Below are 18,020 nucleotides of genomic sequence, written 5' to 3'. Positions count from 1 at the left end.
AAGAAAACTCGTCAGCCATATGCTTAAAGGGATTTTATATGAAAGTTAGACAACAGTAATTCATTTCATGTTTACTCTTCATAACATTTAAGTTCTATAGGCTCAAGATAAATCCCCTAACATCACATCTTACTAAATAATCTCACACACATCTAGATCTTCCTTGCTACAGATTTTAAAATAACAAATAAAGGAAAGTTAAAATGTTTTCAAAATGACTTATGAACAATAAAAAAATCTACTAAGTATGTGATAATTCAACTTTATTTATGTAAGCTACTTCCATAGTACACATAGAAAATTTCTGTAAGAATATGCAAGAAACTTAACATGGTAACGGTAACCTGTAACAAATAAAAAAGCTACTGGATCTGGAAATTTTTACTCTCCCCTTAACAGCCTTCTGTATTTTTTTGGATTTTTTACAGTACATATAATACTTTAACTGATACCTATTAAGTTTTTTAAACTCAATAAATTTCCTTTTCCTGCAGTCTCCTCAAACACAAATACCTTACCAATTCATCTTGTTCAGAATGCTTAGATTTCTCTTCTTTTAATTGGTTTTCCAGAAAAAGTATTTCATCCTCAAGTTCAGATTTAGAGCTGTTCAGCTTTTCATAGACTGCCTAAAAGAGAAAGCCAACTTTGTAAGACAGACATAGGATTTTTTGGTTATGATAAAGCAGATGAGTATAATCAAATACATATATTTCAAATTAAATAAATTTCATTTACATATTAGTTCATTTTTATAATATTTAAATAACAGCAATACTAGCAGAGGTCAGCAAACTTTTTCTATAAAAAGCCAGTGAGTAAATATTTTAGGCCTGTAGGCCATGTAGTCTCGGTCCCAACAACCCAACTCTGAGCACGTAGTGAGAAAGCAAAGACATTATGTAAATAAATGAGCATAACTGTGTTCCAATAACATTTATTTACAGGGGCACCTGGGTGACTCAGTCGGTTAAGTGTCCGACTCTTTATTTCAGGTCAGGTCATGATTTCATGGTCGTGAGATGGAGCCCCATGTCAGGCTCCACACTGGGCATGGAGCCTGCTTAAGATTCTCTCTCCCTCCCCCTCTGCCACTCGTGCACTTGCATGTACTCTCTCTCTCTAAAAAAAAAAAAAAAAAAATTTTAATTTTATTTACAAAAAAGTAGAGAAACCAAACAATCTGATTAAAAATGGCAGAGGACCTACATAGACATTTTTCCAAAGAGGACACGTAGGTGGCCAACAAAGAAATGAAAAGATCCCCAACATCACTGATCATAAGGGAAATGCAAATCAAAACTATAATGAGGTATCATCTCACACCTGTAAAAATGGCTAAAATCAAAAAGACAAAAAATAACAAGTGTTGGCAAGGATATGGAGAAAAAGGAACCCTTGTGCACTGTTGCTGGGAATGTAAACTGGTACAGCCACTGTGGAAAACGGTACGGAGATGTCTCAAAAAGTTAAAAGCAGAAATACTATATGATCCAATAATTCTACTGCTGAGTATTTATTCAAAGAAAACTAAAACACTAATTCAAAAAGATATACACACCCATATGTTTATTGCACCCTTATTTACAATAGCCAAAATATGGAAGCAACATTAAGTGTCCATCAACGGATGAATGAATAAAGAAGATGTGGTATATATACAAAATGGAATATCATATAACCATAAAAAAGGAAGAGACCTTGCCATTTGTGACAATGTAAATGGACCTAGAGATATTATGCTAAGTGGAATAAGTCACACTGAAAAAGACTAATACCAAATGATTTCATTCATATGTGGAATCTAAAAAACAAAACAGGGGTGCCTGGGTGGCTCGGTCGGTTGAGCGTCCGACTTCGGCTCAGGTCATGATCTCACGGTCCGTGAGTTCGAGCCCCGCGTCAGGCTCTGGGCTGATGGCTCAGAGCCTGGAGCCTGTTTCGGATTCTGTGTCTCCCTCTCTCTCTGCCCCTCCCCTGTTCATGCTCTGTTTCTCTCTGTCTCAAAAATAAATAAACGTTGAAAAAAAAAAATAAAATAAATAAACAAAAAGCAGAATCAGATCTATAAAATCGGAGAACAGACTGATGGTTGCCACAGGAAAGGCAGTGGGGAGATAAGCAAAATAGGTGAAAGGGAGTAGGAGATACAGATTTACAGTTATGGAATGAATAAATCATGGCAATAAGAGGTATAACACAGAAAATATAGTCGAGACTGTAATAGCATTGTAAGGTGACAGATGGTAGTTGCACCTGTGATGAGCATAGCATTAAAGTATAGTGATACTGAATCACCATGTTGTAACATTTGTGTCAACTACACTCAAATAAAAAAATTAAAAAACAAAAATAAAACAGAACAGGTGCAGAACCCAGAATATACTTTGCCAACCTCTGCTCTAAAGCATTATAAAGGAAAAAATGAGAAGTCTGATTTAATATAATTAAAGATATAATAAAAAATAAACTAAAAAATTAATCAAGATTGCTTCATAGTAATATTCTGAATTGAATTATGACATATTTTCTGGGACTTTTTAATTTTAAATGATTAACCACTGAATTATTCCAATTTGATTTTAAACACTGTAACAAACATACCTCTGATATTTGTGATCCTTCAACAAACTTGTTTAAAAAAAAAAACCAAAAGATTCAAAGAATTTAATGGAAGCCAAGAAAAAAGAAAGAACAAGTACATACTATATTATAGTAGTTAAAATACTTATTTCTATATATTTTCCCAAATTTGGTTACTTGATTATATGAATTCCCAGATTTGAGTCAAAATTAGTCTATTGTTTCGATTTTATCTACCAATTCAACCATGAAATTTTTGTAATTCTATCACATATAGTTTATGCTCAATTACATTTACCAATTTTAAAAATAAACACTACATGGTTCTTCAAATTACTAAAATCAGACAAAAACTTCCAAAATGTTCATTTTAATTTTACTGCTAGATCATGTAAATTCAATGCCTTAAAAATAAATTGGTGTGTTTTATTTTACCCACAATACTACCACACTTGAATAAATGCTTTTGCTGTCCAGTTTTTGCTCTTCTGTTAGCCGGCTAAATTCCTTATACAGTTCCTTTTTTTTTTTTTTAATCAAACTAGTAAGTTACTACTGGAACAGTAGTTAAAACAGGTCAATAAATAAAATAATTTCAACATGTTCTTGAGGATATCAATAGGTAACAAATGAAGAAGGAAAAGATTAAGAAATATACTTCATTTGGAATTCTATTCATAACTTCCTTTGGACTCTACTAGTTAATTCTGAAACATGACCTATAGACTTTTTTAGTTTTTATTTTAATTCCAGTGAGTTAACATCCACTGTTATACTTAGAGACTTTCTGATGATTTTGGACATCAGTGATTCATAACAGCCAAGCTGCACTAACTAAATATGTACACTAAAGGTACTAAGTCCATTGTTTTCTACTTTATTTTAGTATGCTTTTTACAACACTTCCAACTGTAACCAGTAATAAGACACTCCTATTATTTACCTTAATTTGTTGCAGCTTAGCTAAATGACAAATTTTTAGTATTTCCCTTCTTACTACTGGCCAAATCATACCTGGCTCAGGAGAGCTGACTATACATATCTCTTCCAAACTCCACATTCAGTAACATCATGTTGGTACCTTGAAACTGGGAATATTTACACAATCAAACCCAGCAAATGCTACAAATAAGGACTCTGGCTTTTCAGAGAGCCAGCTGTTAAACATTTACCAGAACATCACTGCTTAAAGCTTTGGTCTAGGGGGCCCTGAGTGGCTTAGTCAGTTTAGCATCCAGCTCAACTCTTGACTTGGGCTAGGTCAGGATCTCACGATTTGTGGGTTCAAGACTCATGTCTCTGCGCTGACAATGCAGAGCCTGCTTGGGATTCAATCTCTCCCTTCTCTCTGCCCCTCCCCTGCTCGCATATCCTCTCTCTCTCAAAAATAAACATTAAAAAAAAAAAAAAGACAAAAAAACTTTGGCCTAATTCTAGTCAGCTCTTGATATACTGGGAATGAAGTAAAGGCAAGTACTACCATAATTTACATAATTTATTGCCAGCTACTCCTAAATTTATGAAAACAAATCCTATTTTTCCTTTCTAGAGAAAACTGGGTCAAAAAAAGGGATGGTTACCTTAATACATTTCTCAAGAAGGAAGAATAAAGAGCTTGTATATGGCCTTAGATTCCAGTAAACTGGTAAACTGAATATGCCTCACTCAAAACAAGTTAGCAAGAGAGCTCAAATTTTTAAATATTTTATTAAAAATTTATAAAATTAAATATTTATAAAATATTTAATTAATAGTTTAAAATATTTTATACTAATGTTCTATTTCTTATAGTTAATGTTTTATTTAAGTTTTAACATCTAGAAATGCTCTTACACATTTAACATAGTTTTGAGAAGATACACTGTTCCTGAAATTTGTTATTCAGTAAGAATCTTTCTCCCAGCTTTTTTTTTTAATGTTTATTTATTTATTTTAAAGAGAGAGAGAGAGCATGCATATGCAAGCAGAGGAAGGGCAGACAGAAGGAGAGAATCCCAAGCAAGCTCCCTACTGACATAGCAGAGCTCGATGCAGGGCTCAGACTCACGAACCATCAAGTCATGGCCTGAGCCAAAATCAAGAGTCGGCAGCTTAACTGACTGAGGCACCCAGGTGCCCCACCCCCATCTTTTATAATTATATGTATTATTTGTTTTTACCTCCAAACTTTGCGCTTCTGTTGACTCCTTCTCAAAGCTGGCATCCTTCAAAGATGATTCTAAGCCTTCATACTGAAAGAAAGCAACACTGTAAGGAAAAGCTCTATAAATTTTACTCCATATTTATCTGAATAGGCATCTAAGAAGCAGACAAAATCCACTTCCACGTGTATGTTAAATTTACTTCAATTTACTTAGCTTTAAGTTCTTCAAATATGACCACTATAATAGAGGCTGGGCAGCTAACACACTGGCTTGAACAACAAATGACAGAACTTCACCCTTAAAACTAAGAGAACTGTCCCAAGTCCCTCTTCACTGAAGAGAAACTAACTCAAACTGGCCATCAAAATTTTCACTTGTAGTTCAAATCATACAACAAATAAAGTAGGCAATATTAAATCTTTAAAGGTGCAAAATAAGGAAAATGAAACATACAATGAGATAAGATTTGGCAAAATGCACTTATTTCAATGCTTTAAAAAAAAGGTGATTAAATAGAAGATTAGGCTATTTGGACCAACCTTCCACACTAAGAACAAAAGATGGTCGAAAACAAAACACAACAAAACAAAAACAACAGGACATGTCTGAAGGCCTTGGAGAGAAAACCAAATAGTGAGAATTTATGATAGAACAGGGTATCCTCAGAGAACCAAGTCCAACATTTGACAATTCTTTCTCCCTGCCCAAAAGCAGAGGATGATAGGACAAGAAACCCAGCAGAGATTTTAGTAGAAGTGGGGACCTGAGAGGGAAAAACTTGGGAGTTTAAGACCTAATGAATAGGATGAGCCACAAAGCTCAGGTTTTGTGATGGAGCTCTGTGGTAGGCTGAAAAAAGACCTCTCCAAATTCTGTCCTAATCCCCAAAATTTCCAGATGTGATTAAGTTAAGGATCTTCAGATGGGGCAAATATACAGGATTATCTTGGTGGACCCAACATAATCCCAAGAGTCCTTAGAAGAGGGAGGTAAGAGGATCAAAGTTAGGAGAAGAGACAATGGGAAGATGGAAACAGAGACTGGAGCAATATAGCTAAGAGCCAAGGAATATGGACAGCCTCTAGAAGGTGAAAGAGGCAAGGAAAAGATTCTCTCCTGGTGCCTCCAAAAGGAAAGAGATCTGCTGACACCTTCATTTTAGTTTTATATAAGACTGGTTTTAGATGTATGACCTCCAATGCTATAAGAAAATAAGCCTGTGTTACTTTATGTTACTAAGTTTGTGATAATTTGGTACAGCAGCAATGCAAAACTAATACCAACCCACACTGGCTATCTTATAAGAAAGTCTAAACCAGAAACAGACCAATCCCTTGAAATGAGGCCAAATTTCCAAACATTTTAATCTGTAATTAAAGTAATCTACAATATGTAATGTTTCAGCCTAGCTGCCTATGAGAAGCAACAGCAAATCCTCACTACAGAAACATCACCCACAACTTCAAATTTTTCTCTACAAATAACCTGGCATTGACCAACACAAGATTTGACTAAGAACCAAGAGAAAAAAATGAGCAAGAGAAACAGACTCTTGAGGGATGCAAATAATAGAGTTTTTCAGTCAGACATTAAAATAAGTAAGTTTGGGGCACCTGGGTGGCTCAGTGGGTTAAGCCTCTGAATTTGGCTCAGGTCATGATTTCACATTTGTGGGTTTGAGCCCTGCATCTAACAGCTCAGAGCCTGAAGCCTGCTTTGGATTCTGTGTCTCCCTCTCTCTCTCTGCCCCTCCCCTGCTTGTGTTCTATCTCTCTCTCTCAAAAAATAAAATAAAAAAATGTTTAAAAAATTTTTTTAATTTTAAAAAAATGTAAAATCTTAAAAAAGAAAAAAATTCCAGCTAATCCATTTGCAGAAATTGCAAGCTGATCCCAAAATTCACAGAAAATGTAAAGGACTCGGTGAGAATAGTCAAAATGATCTTGAAAAAAAAATGAACAAAGTTAGAAGACTTACAGTTCCCAACTTCAAACCTTTCAACAAAACTACACTAATCAAGACAGTGTGGACTTGGTATAAAGATAGACATAACAGATCAATGAAATTGACTGAAGGGTCGAAACTTCACAACTTTAGTCAATTGATTTTCAACAAGTTACCAAGATAATTCAGTGCAGAAAGAACAGTCCTTTCAACAAATAATGCTAGGAAAAACTGGATATCCACATGCCAAAGAATGAAGCTGGACCCCTACCTAACATAATTTACAAAAATTAATTCCAAACAAATAAAAACCTAAACATAAGAACTAATCCCATAAAACTTTTAGAAGGAAATATAGGTGCAAATCTTCGTGAGTTGTTTTAGGCAATGGTTTCTTAGATATGACACCAAAAAAAGTATAACCAACAAAAAAAAAAGTAGTTAAACTGAGCATCATCAAAATTAAAAACATTTGGGGCCACTGGGTGGTTCAGTCAGTTATGCATCCAACTCTTGGTTTTGGCTCAGGTCCTGATCTCCTGGGTTCAGGGCTCAGGTCCCACATTAGGGTCCATGGTGACAATGCAGTTTGCTTGGGATCCTCTCGCTCCCTCTCCCTCTCCCTCTACCCCTGCCCCGCTTGTGCTCATGCATGAGCACATTCTCTCTCTCAAAACAATAAATAAAACTTTAAAATAAAAAAAAATTGAAAACATTTATGTTTCAGGAGCACCTGGGTGGCTCAGTTGGTTAAGCTTCCAACTTCAGCTCAAGTCATGATCTCACAGTTCGTGAGTTCGAGCCCCATGTCAGGCTCTATTGACAGCTTAGAGCCTGGAGCCTGCTTCAGATTTTGTGTGTCCCTCTCTCTCTGCCCTTCCCCACTCACACTCTCTCTCTCTCTCTCTCAAAAATAAATTAAATAAAATTAATTTATTAAAATAAACATTTAAAAAAAATTTTAATAAAAAAAATTTATGCTTCAAAGATACCACCAAGAGAGTGAAGAGACAACCAACAGAAATGAGAGAAAATATTTGCAAATCACATAATCTAATGAGAATTTCACATCTGTAATATACAAAGTTACAACTTGATAGTAAGATGAAAGACCAATTTAAAAATAGGCAAAGGAACTGCAGAGACATTTCTCAAGAAAAGATAAACAGTCGGGGCGCCTGGGTGGCGCAGTCGGTTAAGCGTCCGACTTCAGCCAGGTTACGATCTCGCGGTCCGGGAGTTCGAGCCCCGCGTCGGGCTCTGGGCTGATGGCTCAGAGCCTGGAGCCTGTTTCCGATTCTGTGTCTCCCTCTCTCTCTGCCCCTCCCCCGTTCATGCTCTGTCTCTCTCTGTCCCAAAAATAAATAAACGTTAAAAAAAAATTAAAAAAAAAAAAAGATAAACAGTCAATGAGCACATGAAAAGATAAGTGCTCCTCATAATTAGCCATCAGAGAAATGCAAATTAAAATCACAGTGAGATACAGCTTCATACTCACTAGGATGGCTAAAATCAAAAAGACAGATAGTAACAAGTGTTTGGAAAGATGTGGAGAAACTAGAACACTCACAAACTTGTGGTAGGAATGTAAACTGGTATAGCCACTATAGAAAACAATTTGGCAGTTCCTAAAAAGTTAAACACATATCCATCAATTGCACTCATAGGAATATACACCAAAGAATTGAAAACACATATTCACATAAAACTTGTACACAAATGTCCATAGCACCATCACTTGTAGCAGCCAAAAACAGAATAACCCAACTGACAAACACATATATAAATTGTGGCAGAGAAGAGTATTTGGCAAAAAAAAAAGTACTGATTCATACTACAACATGGATGAACCTTGAAAACATAATGTAAGTGAAAAAAGCCAGTCACAAAGGACTATATATGATTCTATTTATGTGAAACGTCCAGAATAGGTGAATCTAATGTTTATTTATTTTTTTTTTTTTTTTTGAGAGAGACAAACAGACAGAGAGAGAGAGAGAGAGAATGAGTAGAGGAGGGGCAGAGAGAGGGAGACACAGAATCCAAAGCAGGCTCCAGGCTCTGAGCTGTCAGCAAAGAGCCCGATGTGGGACTCGAAGTCACAAACTATGAGATCATGACCTGAGCTCAAGAAGGACATTTAAACAGACTGAGCCACCCAAGTACCCCAGAACCAGCAAATCTATACACAACATGGATGAAACTTGAAAACATTTTACTAAGTGAAAAAAAAAACCAGACACAAAGAACCACATGTTGTATGATTCCATTTATGTGAAATGGAACACAGAGCCAACAAAGTTATAGAAAAAAAAAAAAAAGGTAGATAAGTTGTCTAGGGCTTGGGAGTAGGGGAAACTGGGTGAAGGGTGATAACTAAGGGCTACAGGGCCTCTTTGGGGGTAATAAAAATGTACAAAAATTATGGCAATGGATGAACAGCTGTAAATATACTAAAAGTATACAAAGTCATTTGTATACTTTAAATGGCTGAACTGCATAGTGGGTAAATTATATTACAACAAAGCTGTTAAGAAAAAGCTATACTATCGGGGTGCCTGAGTGGCTCAGTTGGTTGAGTGTCCGACTCTTGATTTCAGCTCAGGTCATGATCCCAGGGTGTAAGACCAAGCCCTGCCTCGGGCTCCATGCTTAGTTCTCAGCATCCTCAGGCTGCTTAGGATTTTCTCTGTCTCCCTCTGTTCTTCTCACCCACTTGCATGTTCTCTCTCTCTAAAATTTTTTTAAAAATTTTTTTAATTTTTAAAAACAAAGAAAAAGCTATACTATTTAGATGACTTTCAAAAAGCACCAGATACCAGGGAATAAATCTAATAAAACATGATGAGAACCTCAACACAAAAATTTAAACAATAACAGAGAGGTTTTAAAAGATGTTAATAAAGGGATATACTATATAGTCCACGGATAAGAACTCAACATTGTAAAAATGTCAGTCCTCTCCAAATTGATCTATATATTCAATGTAATCCCAACTGAATTCCTAGCAGCCTATGTGTGTAAACTGATGAACTGATTTAAAATCTATATAGAACAGCAAAGTACCAAGATCACCAAGACAATCGTTAAAACAAACATGGAGGTTTACACTGTCAGCTATCAAGAATCGTTACAAAAAGATAGATTAAAAAGCATGATATTGGCACAAGAATTTAAAAAACTGACCAACAGAACAGAAGATATTATAGAAATACTCAAATATATATAGCACTTGATTTAAGATGACACCACGGAACAGAGGAAAAGATGGTCTTTTCCATAAACGGTACTGGTTAATTCAACATCCATCTGAAAAACACTGAATCTTGACTTTCAAATCACACCATTACAAATTCAATTACAGGTGAATTAAAGACTAATTAAATTTGGGTTAAACTGTTTTCCCCAAAATTTATACGTTGAAGTCTCAGTACCTCATAATGTGACCGTATTTGGAGACAGGCCCTTTAAAGAGGTGATTAAGTTAAAATAAAGGCTTAAGGATGGGCCCTAATCTAATCACATGATGTCCTATAAAAAGAAGAAATTTGGACACAAAGAGAGATACCAGAAACAAGCACCTGGACAGAGGAAAGACCAGGGGAGGTCCAGGCAAGCAGGCAGCCACATGCAAGCTAAGGAGAGGAGCCTCGTAAGAAATCAAACCTGTCTGGGGCGCCTGGGTGGCGCAGTCGGTTAAGCGTCCGACTTCAGCCAGGTCACGATCTCACGGTCCGTGAGTTCGAGCCCCGCGTCAGGCTCTGGGCTGATGGCTCGGAGCCTGGAGCCTGTTTCCGATTCTGTGTCTCCCTCTCTCTCTGCCCCTCCCCTGTTCATGCTCTGTCTCTCTCTGTCCCAAAAATAAATAAACGTTGAAAAAAAAAATTTAAAAAAAAAAAAAAAAAAGAAATCAAACCTCTCAACCCTTTGATCTTAGACTTCTAGCCTCCAGAACTGTGAAAAAATTAATTTCTGTTGGGTAAGCCACCTGGTCTGTGATATTTTGTTATGGTGGCTCTACCAAATTTATACAAAGACTAAATGAGAAAAGTAAAACAAAGCTTCTGAAAGTAGCACAGAAGAATATCTTCATAACCTTAAGTAGACAAAAATTCTTAAATAAGAAACAAAAGCAGGCATCATAAAGACAAGATTAACAAATGAGACTAGGTTAAAATTAAGAACTTCCGCTTACCATTGAAATAAAAAGGCAAACCACACAGTGAAGGAAAATATTTGCAATACATATACCTAACAAAAGACTTATGTTCAAATATAGAAAATATTCTACGTATCAAAAAAGAAAAAGAGATAACCATATTTTCAAATAAGAAAAATAAAAACAAAACAAAAAACCCTTAAACAGGCAACTTCACAAAAAAGATATCCAAACAACAAATAAACATATGAAAAAGGTGCTTAACCTCATTAGTCAGGGAAATGAAAATGAAACCACAATAAAACATCACTATGCTCTTACCACAGTGGTTACAATTAGTAAGACTGGTAATATGAAGAGCAACTGAACTCTCACACTTTGCAAACAAGCATTAATAAACTTACACAGAAGTTTCTGCACTGCAAAGTGTAAAGTCTTCCAGCTCTAACACATATGTAACATTTTCAAAAATGTCTTACCTCTTTCTGAACAAGGCTAAATTTTTCAAGTAGTTTACATTTTTCATCAAGCAGTGTAGAAAGTTCGATAGCCAGCTTGTTCTCTCTTCCTGAAAAAAAAAATTGTATTATATGTAAATTGTTTTAAGTTTCAAAATTATGAACAATAATGATGAGATCTATAATAGAAAAAAGAACTTACCCACATAAAGCCGGCTTCTAACCTGAAAAAAAAAATTCAACAAAATTATATTAAAACAAATACATATTTAAGTAAATATGACTTATTTAACTTCTATTACCAACTTAAAAATAACTGGTTTCTGGGCACCTAAGTGGTTCAGTTGGTTAAGTGACTGACTTCGGTTCAGGTCATGATCTTGTGGTTCGTGAGTTCGAGCCCCACATCAGGCTCTGTGCTGACAGCTGGAGCCTGGAGCCAGCTTCAGATTCTGTGTCTCCCTCTCTCTCTGTCCCTCCCCCTCTTGCAGTCTCTTTTGCACGCGCGTCCTCGCACTCTCTCAAAAATAAACATTTTTTTTAAAGTTAACATAAATAACTGGTTTCTTACTGCCTTAGTATGAGTATACATTAACTGAGAGTGTTCTTTTTCCAATGGAAAAAATGCTACATATTAAAGTCTCTCTATTGAAGATTCACATTGTATATAAGCATACTGAAGGTTCTGAAATAACTCAACCTTAAAGATAGCAGTTTCATTTCATTTAGTCCATTGTTCTTCAAATATATTTTACCCTAAAACAGGTTCCTTCCTATTTCAGGAAGCCCTTATTAACATCATGTTTTCCAAAATAACAGTTTGAGAAATGTTTACCACAGGACCATGGATCTGAATAGACTTCAAAAAATGAAGGAAAAACTCCATTTGTAAAGGGATCAGGCTTAGGGAACTTAAATGGGGACTTAAATCATCTACAAAGATGTATAGGTATAAAATTAAAAAACAAAAGTTTTAAGGTCAAGGTACAGTGGAATCAGTATTGATGAGGACTAAATCAGTGCACTAAATCACATTAAGGAACGATCTCAAAAGGTAACAGGAAGCTGAAAAAAATTAAAAAACAAAAGTTAAGACACATGGAAGACAGAAGTAGAAGGGACAAAATCCAAAAAATAGTCTCAAAAAGAGAAAACGAAAAGTAAAATGCAGAAGATAACTCCTAAAATTAAAAAAGATAAAACAGGGGCACCTGGGTGGCTCAGTCAGTTCAGCATCCATCTCTTGATTTTAGCTCAGGTCATCACCCGAGGGTGATGGGGACTGTGCTCCATATCAGGCTCCACGCTGAAGAGTGGAGCCTGCATAAGATTCTCTCCCTCTCTCAGCATGTCTTTGTGGCTCAGTCGGTTGAGCAACCCACTCATGATTTCAGCTCAGGTCATGAACCCAGGGTTGTGGGACAGAGCCATGCATCAGGCTCATGCTGACTGAGTGTGAAGATTCTCTCTCCCTCTGCCCCTCTCTCCTTCTTGCACTCTCTCTAAAATATTTTTTTTTATTACAAAAAAAAAAAGATTCTCTCTGTCTCTCTCTCCTCTCCCCCACTTGTGCTTTCTCTCCCTCTAAAACAATAATTAATAAAAATAAATAAACAAGCAAACAAGCTCTCATATTAAAAGATTCCAGAGAATTCTAAAAATATTTAAAAATATTCAAACTTAGACACATTATATTGAAATAACAATGTCAACTTAAAAGATTCTAAAAGCTTTCACAGAGAACAGATCATTTATAAATAAGAATCACACTGCCATTAGACCTTTTAATAAGTAACATGAAACGTAAAAAGACAAGGAAGTAAGGCTTTTGAAGTATTAAAAGGACAGAACTTTGAACCTAGAATGTTTATATCAAACAAATTACCATTCCAAGTGAGGACTTAATTCAAATATCCTCAAGCACTCAAAATAAAGTCGCAGAAGGTTTGCCACGCAAAGATCTACACTAAAAATTTTGAAATAAGCATTCAAATATGGGAAGAAGTAAATCCAGGAGACCCTCAAGAGATACATCAAGTAAGGGCCAAGTATCTTGGCAATAATTTTTGTGGTTTGTAAGGGATAGGGACAGAGTAGAGGAGAAAATTAAAAACAAAGAAAAGAAGAAATATATCTGAGTAGTAAAGTGAAAGAAACCAATGGATGTGAGAGTATGTTGAGGTTCTTGTCTTCACTGTAAAAAGATTTACTTACCAATGTAAAAGAATTTAAACATAAAAAGTGGAATAAACGAACAAAGCTGAAAGAATTTAGTCCAAATATATCAATAATCATAACATATGTAGACAGACTAAACAGTGAAAAAACAAGAGATTGCCAGAACACACATAAAAGAAATTTACAGAGGTACCTGGTTGGCTCAAACAGTTAAGCATCGGACTCTTTATTTTGGCTCAGATCATCAGGCTCATGATTTTTTCTTAATTGTTAATTTATTCTTTTAATTTACATCCAAGTTAGTTAGGATCTAGTGCAACAATGATTTCAGGAGTAGATTCCTTAATGCCCCTTACCCATTTAGCCCATCCCCCCTCCCACAACCCCTCCAGTAACCCTCTGTTTGTTCCCCATATTTAAGAGTCTCTTATGTTTTTGTCTCCTTCCCTGTTTTTATATTATTTTTGCTTCCTCTCCCTTATGTTCAGCTGTTTTGTATCTTAAAGTCCTCATATGAGTGAAGTCACATGATATTTGTCTTTCTCTGACTAATTTCGCTTAGCATAATACCGTCTGGTTCCATCCACATAGTTGCAAATGGCAAGATTTCATTCCTTTTGATTGCCATTGTACACATCTTCTTTATCCATTCATCCATTGATGGACATTTGAGTTCTTTCCATACTTTGGCTATTGTTGATAGTGCTGTTTATAAACACTGGGGTGCATGTGCCCCTTAGAAAGAGCTTACCTGTATCCCTTGCATAAATACCTACTAGTACAATTGCTGGGTCATAGGGTAATTCTATTTTTAATTTTTTGAGGAACCTCCATACTGTTTTCCAGAGTGACTGCACCAGCTTGCATTGCCACCAACAATGCAAAAGAGATCCTCTTTCTCTGCATCCTCGCCAACATCTGTTGTTGCCTGAGTTGTTCATGTTAGCCATTCTGGCAGGTGTGAGGTGGTATCTCATTGTGGTTTTGATTTGTATTTCCCTGATGATGAGTGACACTGAGCATCATTTCATGTATCTGTTGGCCATGTGGATGTCTTCTTCGGAGAAGTGTCTATTCATGTCTTTAGCCCATTTCTCCACTGGACTATTTGTTTTTTGGGTGTTGAGTTTGATAAGTTCTTTATAGATTTTGGAGACTAACCCTTTATCTGATATGTTATTTGCAAATATCTTCTCCCATTTTCTCAGTTGCCTTTTAGTTTTGCTGAATATTTCCTTCACTGTGCAGAAGCTTTTAATTTTGATGAGGTCCTAATAGTTCATTTTTGCTTTTGTTTCCCTTGCCTCCGGAGACATGTTGAGTACGAAGTTGCTGCAGCCAAGGTCAAAGAGGTTCTTGCCTGCTTTCACCTCAAGGATTTTATTTTTTTTATTTTTTTATTTTTTATTTTTTTTTTCAACGTTTATTTATTTTTGGGACAGAGAGAGACAGAGCATGAACGGGGGAGGGGCAGAGAGAGAGGGAGACACAGAATCGGAAACAGGCTCCAGGCTCTGAGCCATCAGCCCAGAGCCCGACGCGGGGCTCGAACTCACGGACAGTGAGATCGTGACCTGGCTGAAGTCGGACGTTTAACCGACTGCGCCACCCAGGCGCCCCTCACCTCAAGGATTTTAATGGCTTCCTGTCTTACATTTAGGTCTTTCATCCATTTTGAATTTATTTTTGTGTATGGTGTAAGAAAGTGGTCCAAGTTCATTTTTCTGCATGCCCTGTCCAGTTTTCCCAGCACCACTTGCTGAAGAGGCTGTCTTCATTCCATTGGATATTCTTTCCTGCTTTGTCAAAGATTAGTTGGCCATACATTTGTGGGTCCATTTCTGGGTTCTTTATTCTGTTCCATTGATTTGAGTGTCTGTTTTTGTGCCAGTAGCGAACTGTCTTGATGATTACAGCTTTGTAATACAGCTTGAAGTCTGGGCTTGTGATGCCTCCTGCTTTGGTTTTCTGTTTCAAGATTGCTTTGGCTATTTGGGGTCTTTTCTGGTTCCACACAAATTTTAGGATTGTTTGTTCTACCTCTGTGAAGAATGCTGGTGTTATTTTGATAAGGATTGCTTTGAATATATAGATTGCTTTGCGTAGTATTGACATTTTAATAATATTTGTTCTTCCTATCCAGGAACATGAAATATTTTTCCATTTTTTTGTGTCTTCTTCAATTTCTTTCATAAGCTTTCTATAGTTTTCAGTGTGTAGATTTTTCACCTCTTTGGTTAGATTTATTCCTAAATAGTTTATAGTTTTTGGTGCAATTGCAAATGGGATCAATTCCTTGATTTCTCTCTCTATTGCTTCATTGTTGGTGTATAGGAATGCAACCGATTTCTGTGCATTGATTTTATATCCTGTCACTTTGCTGAAAGGCTCATGACTTTATGACTCATGAGTTCCAGTCTGGCATCAGGTTCTGCACTGAAATGTGGAGCCTGCTTAGAATTCTCTCTCTGCACCTCCCCGGGGTGCTCACGCATGCACGCTCTCTCTCTCTCTCTCCCCAGTCCCTCCCCCCTCTCTCCCTCTCTCTCTCAAAATAAATAGACTTAAAAAAAAAAAAAAAAGAAATTTACACAGGATGCACATTAAGTAGAACACCACAGAAAGGCTAAAATGTACAAGGACAGAAAAAGACCTATCAAATATCACCCAAAAAAGTTGCTATGGCTATAAAAATGAGAGATAAAAGAAACCTTAAGACAAAAGAATCACTAACATTAAAGAGAGTTACCAGATACTGACAAAAGGTTCAATCCACCAATAAGAGATATAGCAATTCTAAACATGTATCCGTCTTATAAAATATGCTCAAAATATGTTAAGCAACAATTGCAGAACTACAAAAAAAATTATAAACCTATCAAGAGAGTGAAATTCAGTCAAATTCTCTTCATTCTTGATAAAAGAAAGGAAACAAGAAAAGAACAAGAATATAATACATGAACAACACAAATTAGTCTTCCCCTAATTGATGAGATACAGAATGATATACATGTATTTGCTCTCAACAGTAATCAGTGGAAAAGAATAAAAAAAAAAAAAAAAGATCTACACAGTCCATGCATTTGAACTCTTAATATGTGGCATGGCAGATGAGCAGGAAAATGGTTGTATCTTGGAGTTAAAATTAGACCGAATCTTTACCCCATTCCAGGCAAAAAATTACATTCAAGATGGATCAAGGACATGTTAAATGCAAAATTTTCAAAGAATTTCTGTTCTCTGATAACAGACAAAAACACGGTAAGGAAGATGAAACGATGTTTCATACTGCGACACTGGCAACAAGGATAGCTTAAAAGGTACAAACTCACAACTAGTAGCAAATAAGCCCAGAGATCTAATGCACAGTAGTAACTATAAACAACACTGTATTATAATCATCAAATCTGCTAAAAGACTAGAACTTAATTATTCCAACCATAGAAAAAAATTAACACATAATGTAACAGAGGTGCTAATTATCACTAAAATGGAAATTATAATATATAAATGTATCAACATTTATAACATTAACATGTGTACACCTTAGATTGAGAAAATGTTACATGTCAAGTATACTTAGACAAAAACAAAGAAATTATGAAAAATATTTTAAAAAGGAAAAAAAACAGGTGTGCTCAGTTGGTTAGGCATCCAACTCTTGATTTTGGATCAGGTCATGACAGCACAGAGCCTGCTTGGGATTCTCTCTTCCTCTGTCTCTGTACCCCCAAAATAAATAAATAAACATTTAAAACAGAAAAAAGAAAAAGGAAATGGAAAATGGACAAAAGACTTGAGGAGGCAGTGTACAAACTAAACAAATGGCCTTTTAACACATGAAAAGATGCTCAACCACTGCGGGAATCCAAGAAATACAAATTACAACCACAATAAGAAAATAAATGCATACCTTCAAACATGGCTAAAGTTTAAAAGTCAGTCAATATCAAGTGTTAGTAAGTACGTGAAAACAACTAGAACACTCATTAATTTCTGGTAAAAGTGTCAACTAGTATGAAGACAACTTTGAAAAATAAATTTGGTACATCTACTAAAACTGAGTACATCTACATATGCTATGATGCAGCTATCTCTCTCCTAGTTATATAAACAAGAGAAATGTATACATATGTTTCCCAAACAGCCCATAAAAATGTACATAGCAACACTTTCCATACTAGCCCCAAACTGGAAACAACCCAAATATTCATCAACAACAGAATGTTAAATAAAATGTGGCATATTCATAATCAATCAATCAAACTAAAGACACCATCAAGAATATCTAAGCTACTCATAGAAAAATGGCAAAAGACCTAAATAATTATTTCCAAAAAGAACAAATACAAATGGCCAATGAATTTATTAAGAGATTTCAATCTACTTGGTGATCAAGAAATTAAAATCAAGACTATGATAAAACTCCATTTTATACCCACTCAAAATGGCAATAATAAAGAATGTCAACAATAACAAATGTTGGAGAAGAAAGAGAACAAGTGGATCTCTAGGAGCTCCTATATATTGCTTGTGTGAGTGTAAACTGGTATA

At 35.7% G+C, this 18,020-nt stretch overlaps 1 protein-coding gene across 10 annotated transcripts in view; it reads right to left on the bottom strand.

Annotated features, from left to right (window-relative positions):
• MIA2 (MIA SH3 domain ER export factor 2) overlaps positions 1-18,020 on the bottom strand; it is a 110,436-nt gene that overhangs the window by 55,820 nt on the left and 36,596 nt on the right. For 5 of the 10 annotated variants that reach the window (XM_043556044.1, XM_043556046.1, XM_043556041.1 and 2 more), the window contains exons 3-7: positions 11,491-11,512; positions 11,310-11,398; positions 4,743-4,814; positions 2,605-2,631; positions 519-629 (exon numbers count right to left, since the gene is read on the bottom strand). In XM_043556044.1, the coding sequence (XP_043411979.1) occupies positions 519-629; positions 2,605-2,631; positions 4,743-4,814; positions 11,310-11,398; positions 11,491-11,512 (321 nt within the window). The remainder of the gene's footprint in view (positions 1-518; positions 630-2,604; positions 2,632-4,742; positions 4,815-11,309; positions 11,399-11,490; positions 11,513-18,020) is intronic. The other 5 variants (XM_043556050.1, XM_043556045.1, XM_043556049.1 and 2 more) reach the window with 1 other exon arrangement.

Source organism: Prionailurus bengalensis, chromosome B3 (genome assembly GCF_016509475.1).
Source record: "Prionailurus bengalensis isolate Pbe53 chromosome B3, Fcat_Pben_1.1_paternal_pri, whole genome shotgun sequence".
Taxonomy (NCBI): Eukaryota; Metazoa; Chordata; class Mammalia; order Carnivora; family Felidae; genus Prionailurus; species Prionailurus bengalensis.
The sequence above is the reverse complement of the archived record's forward strand: the minus strand, read 5'-3'. Positions and strand labels throughout refer to the sequence as shown.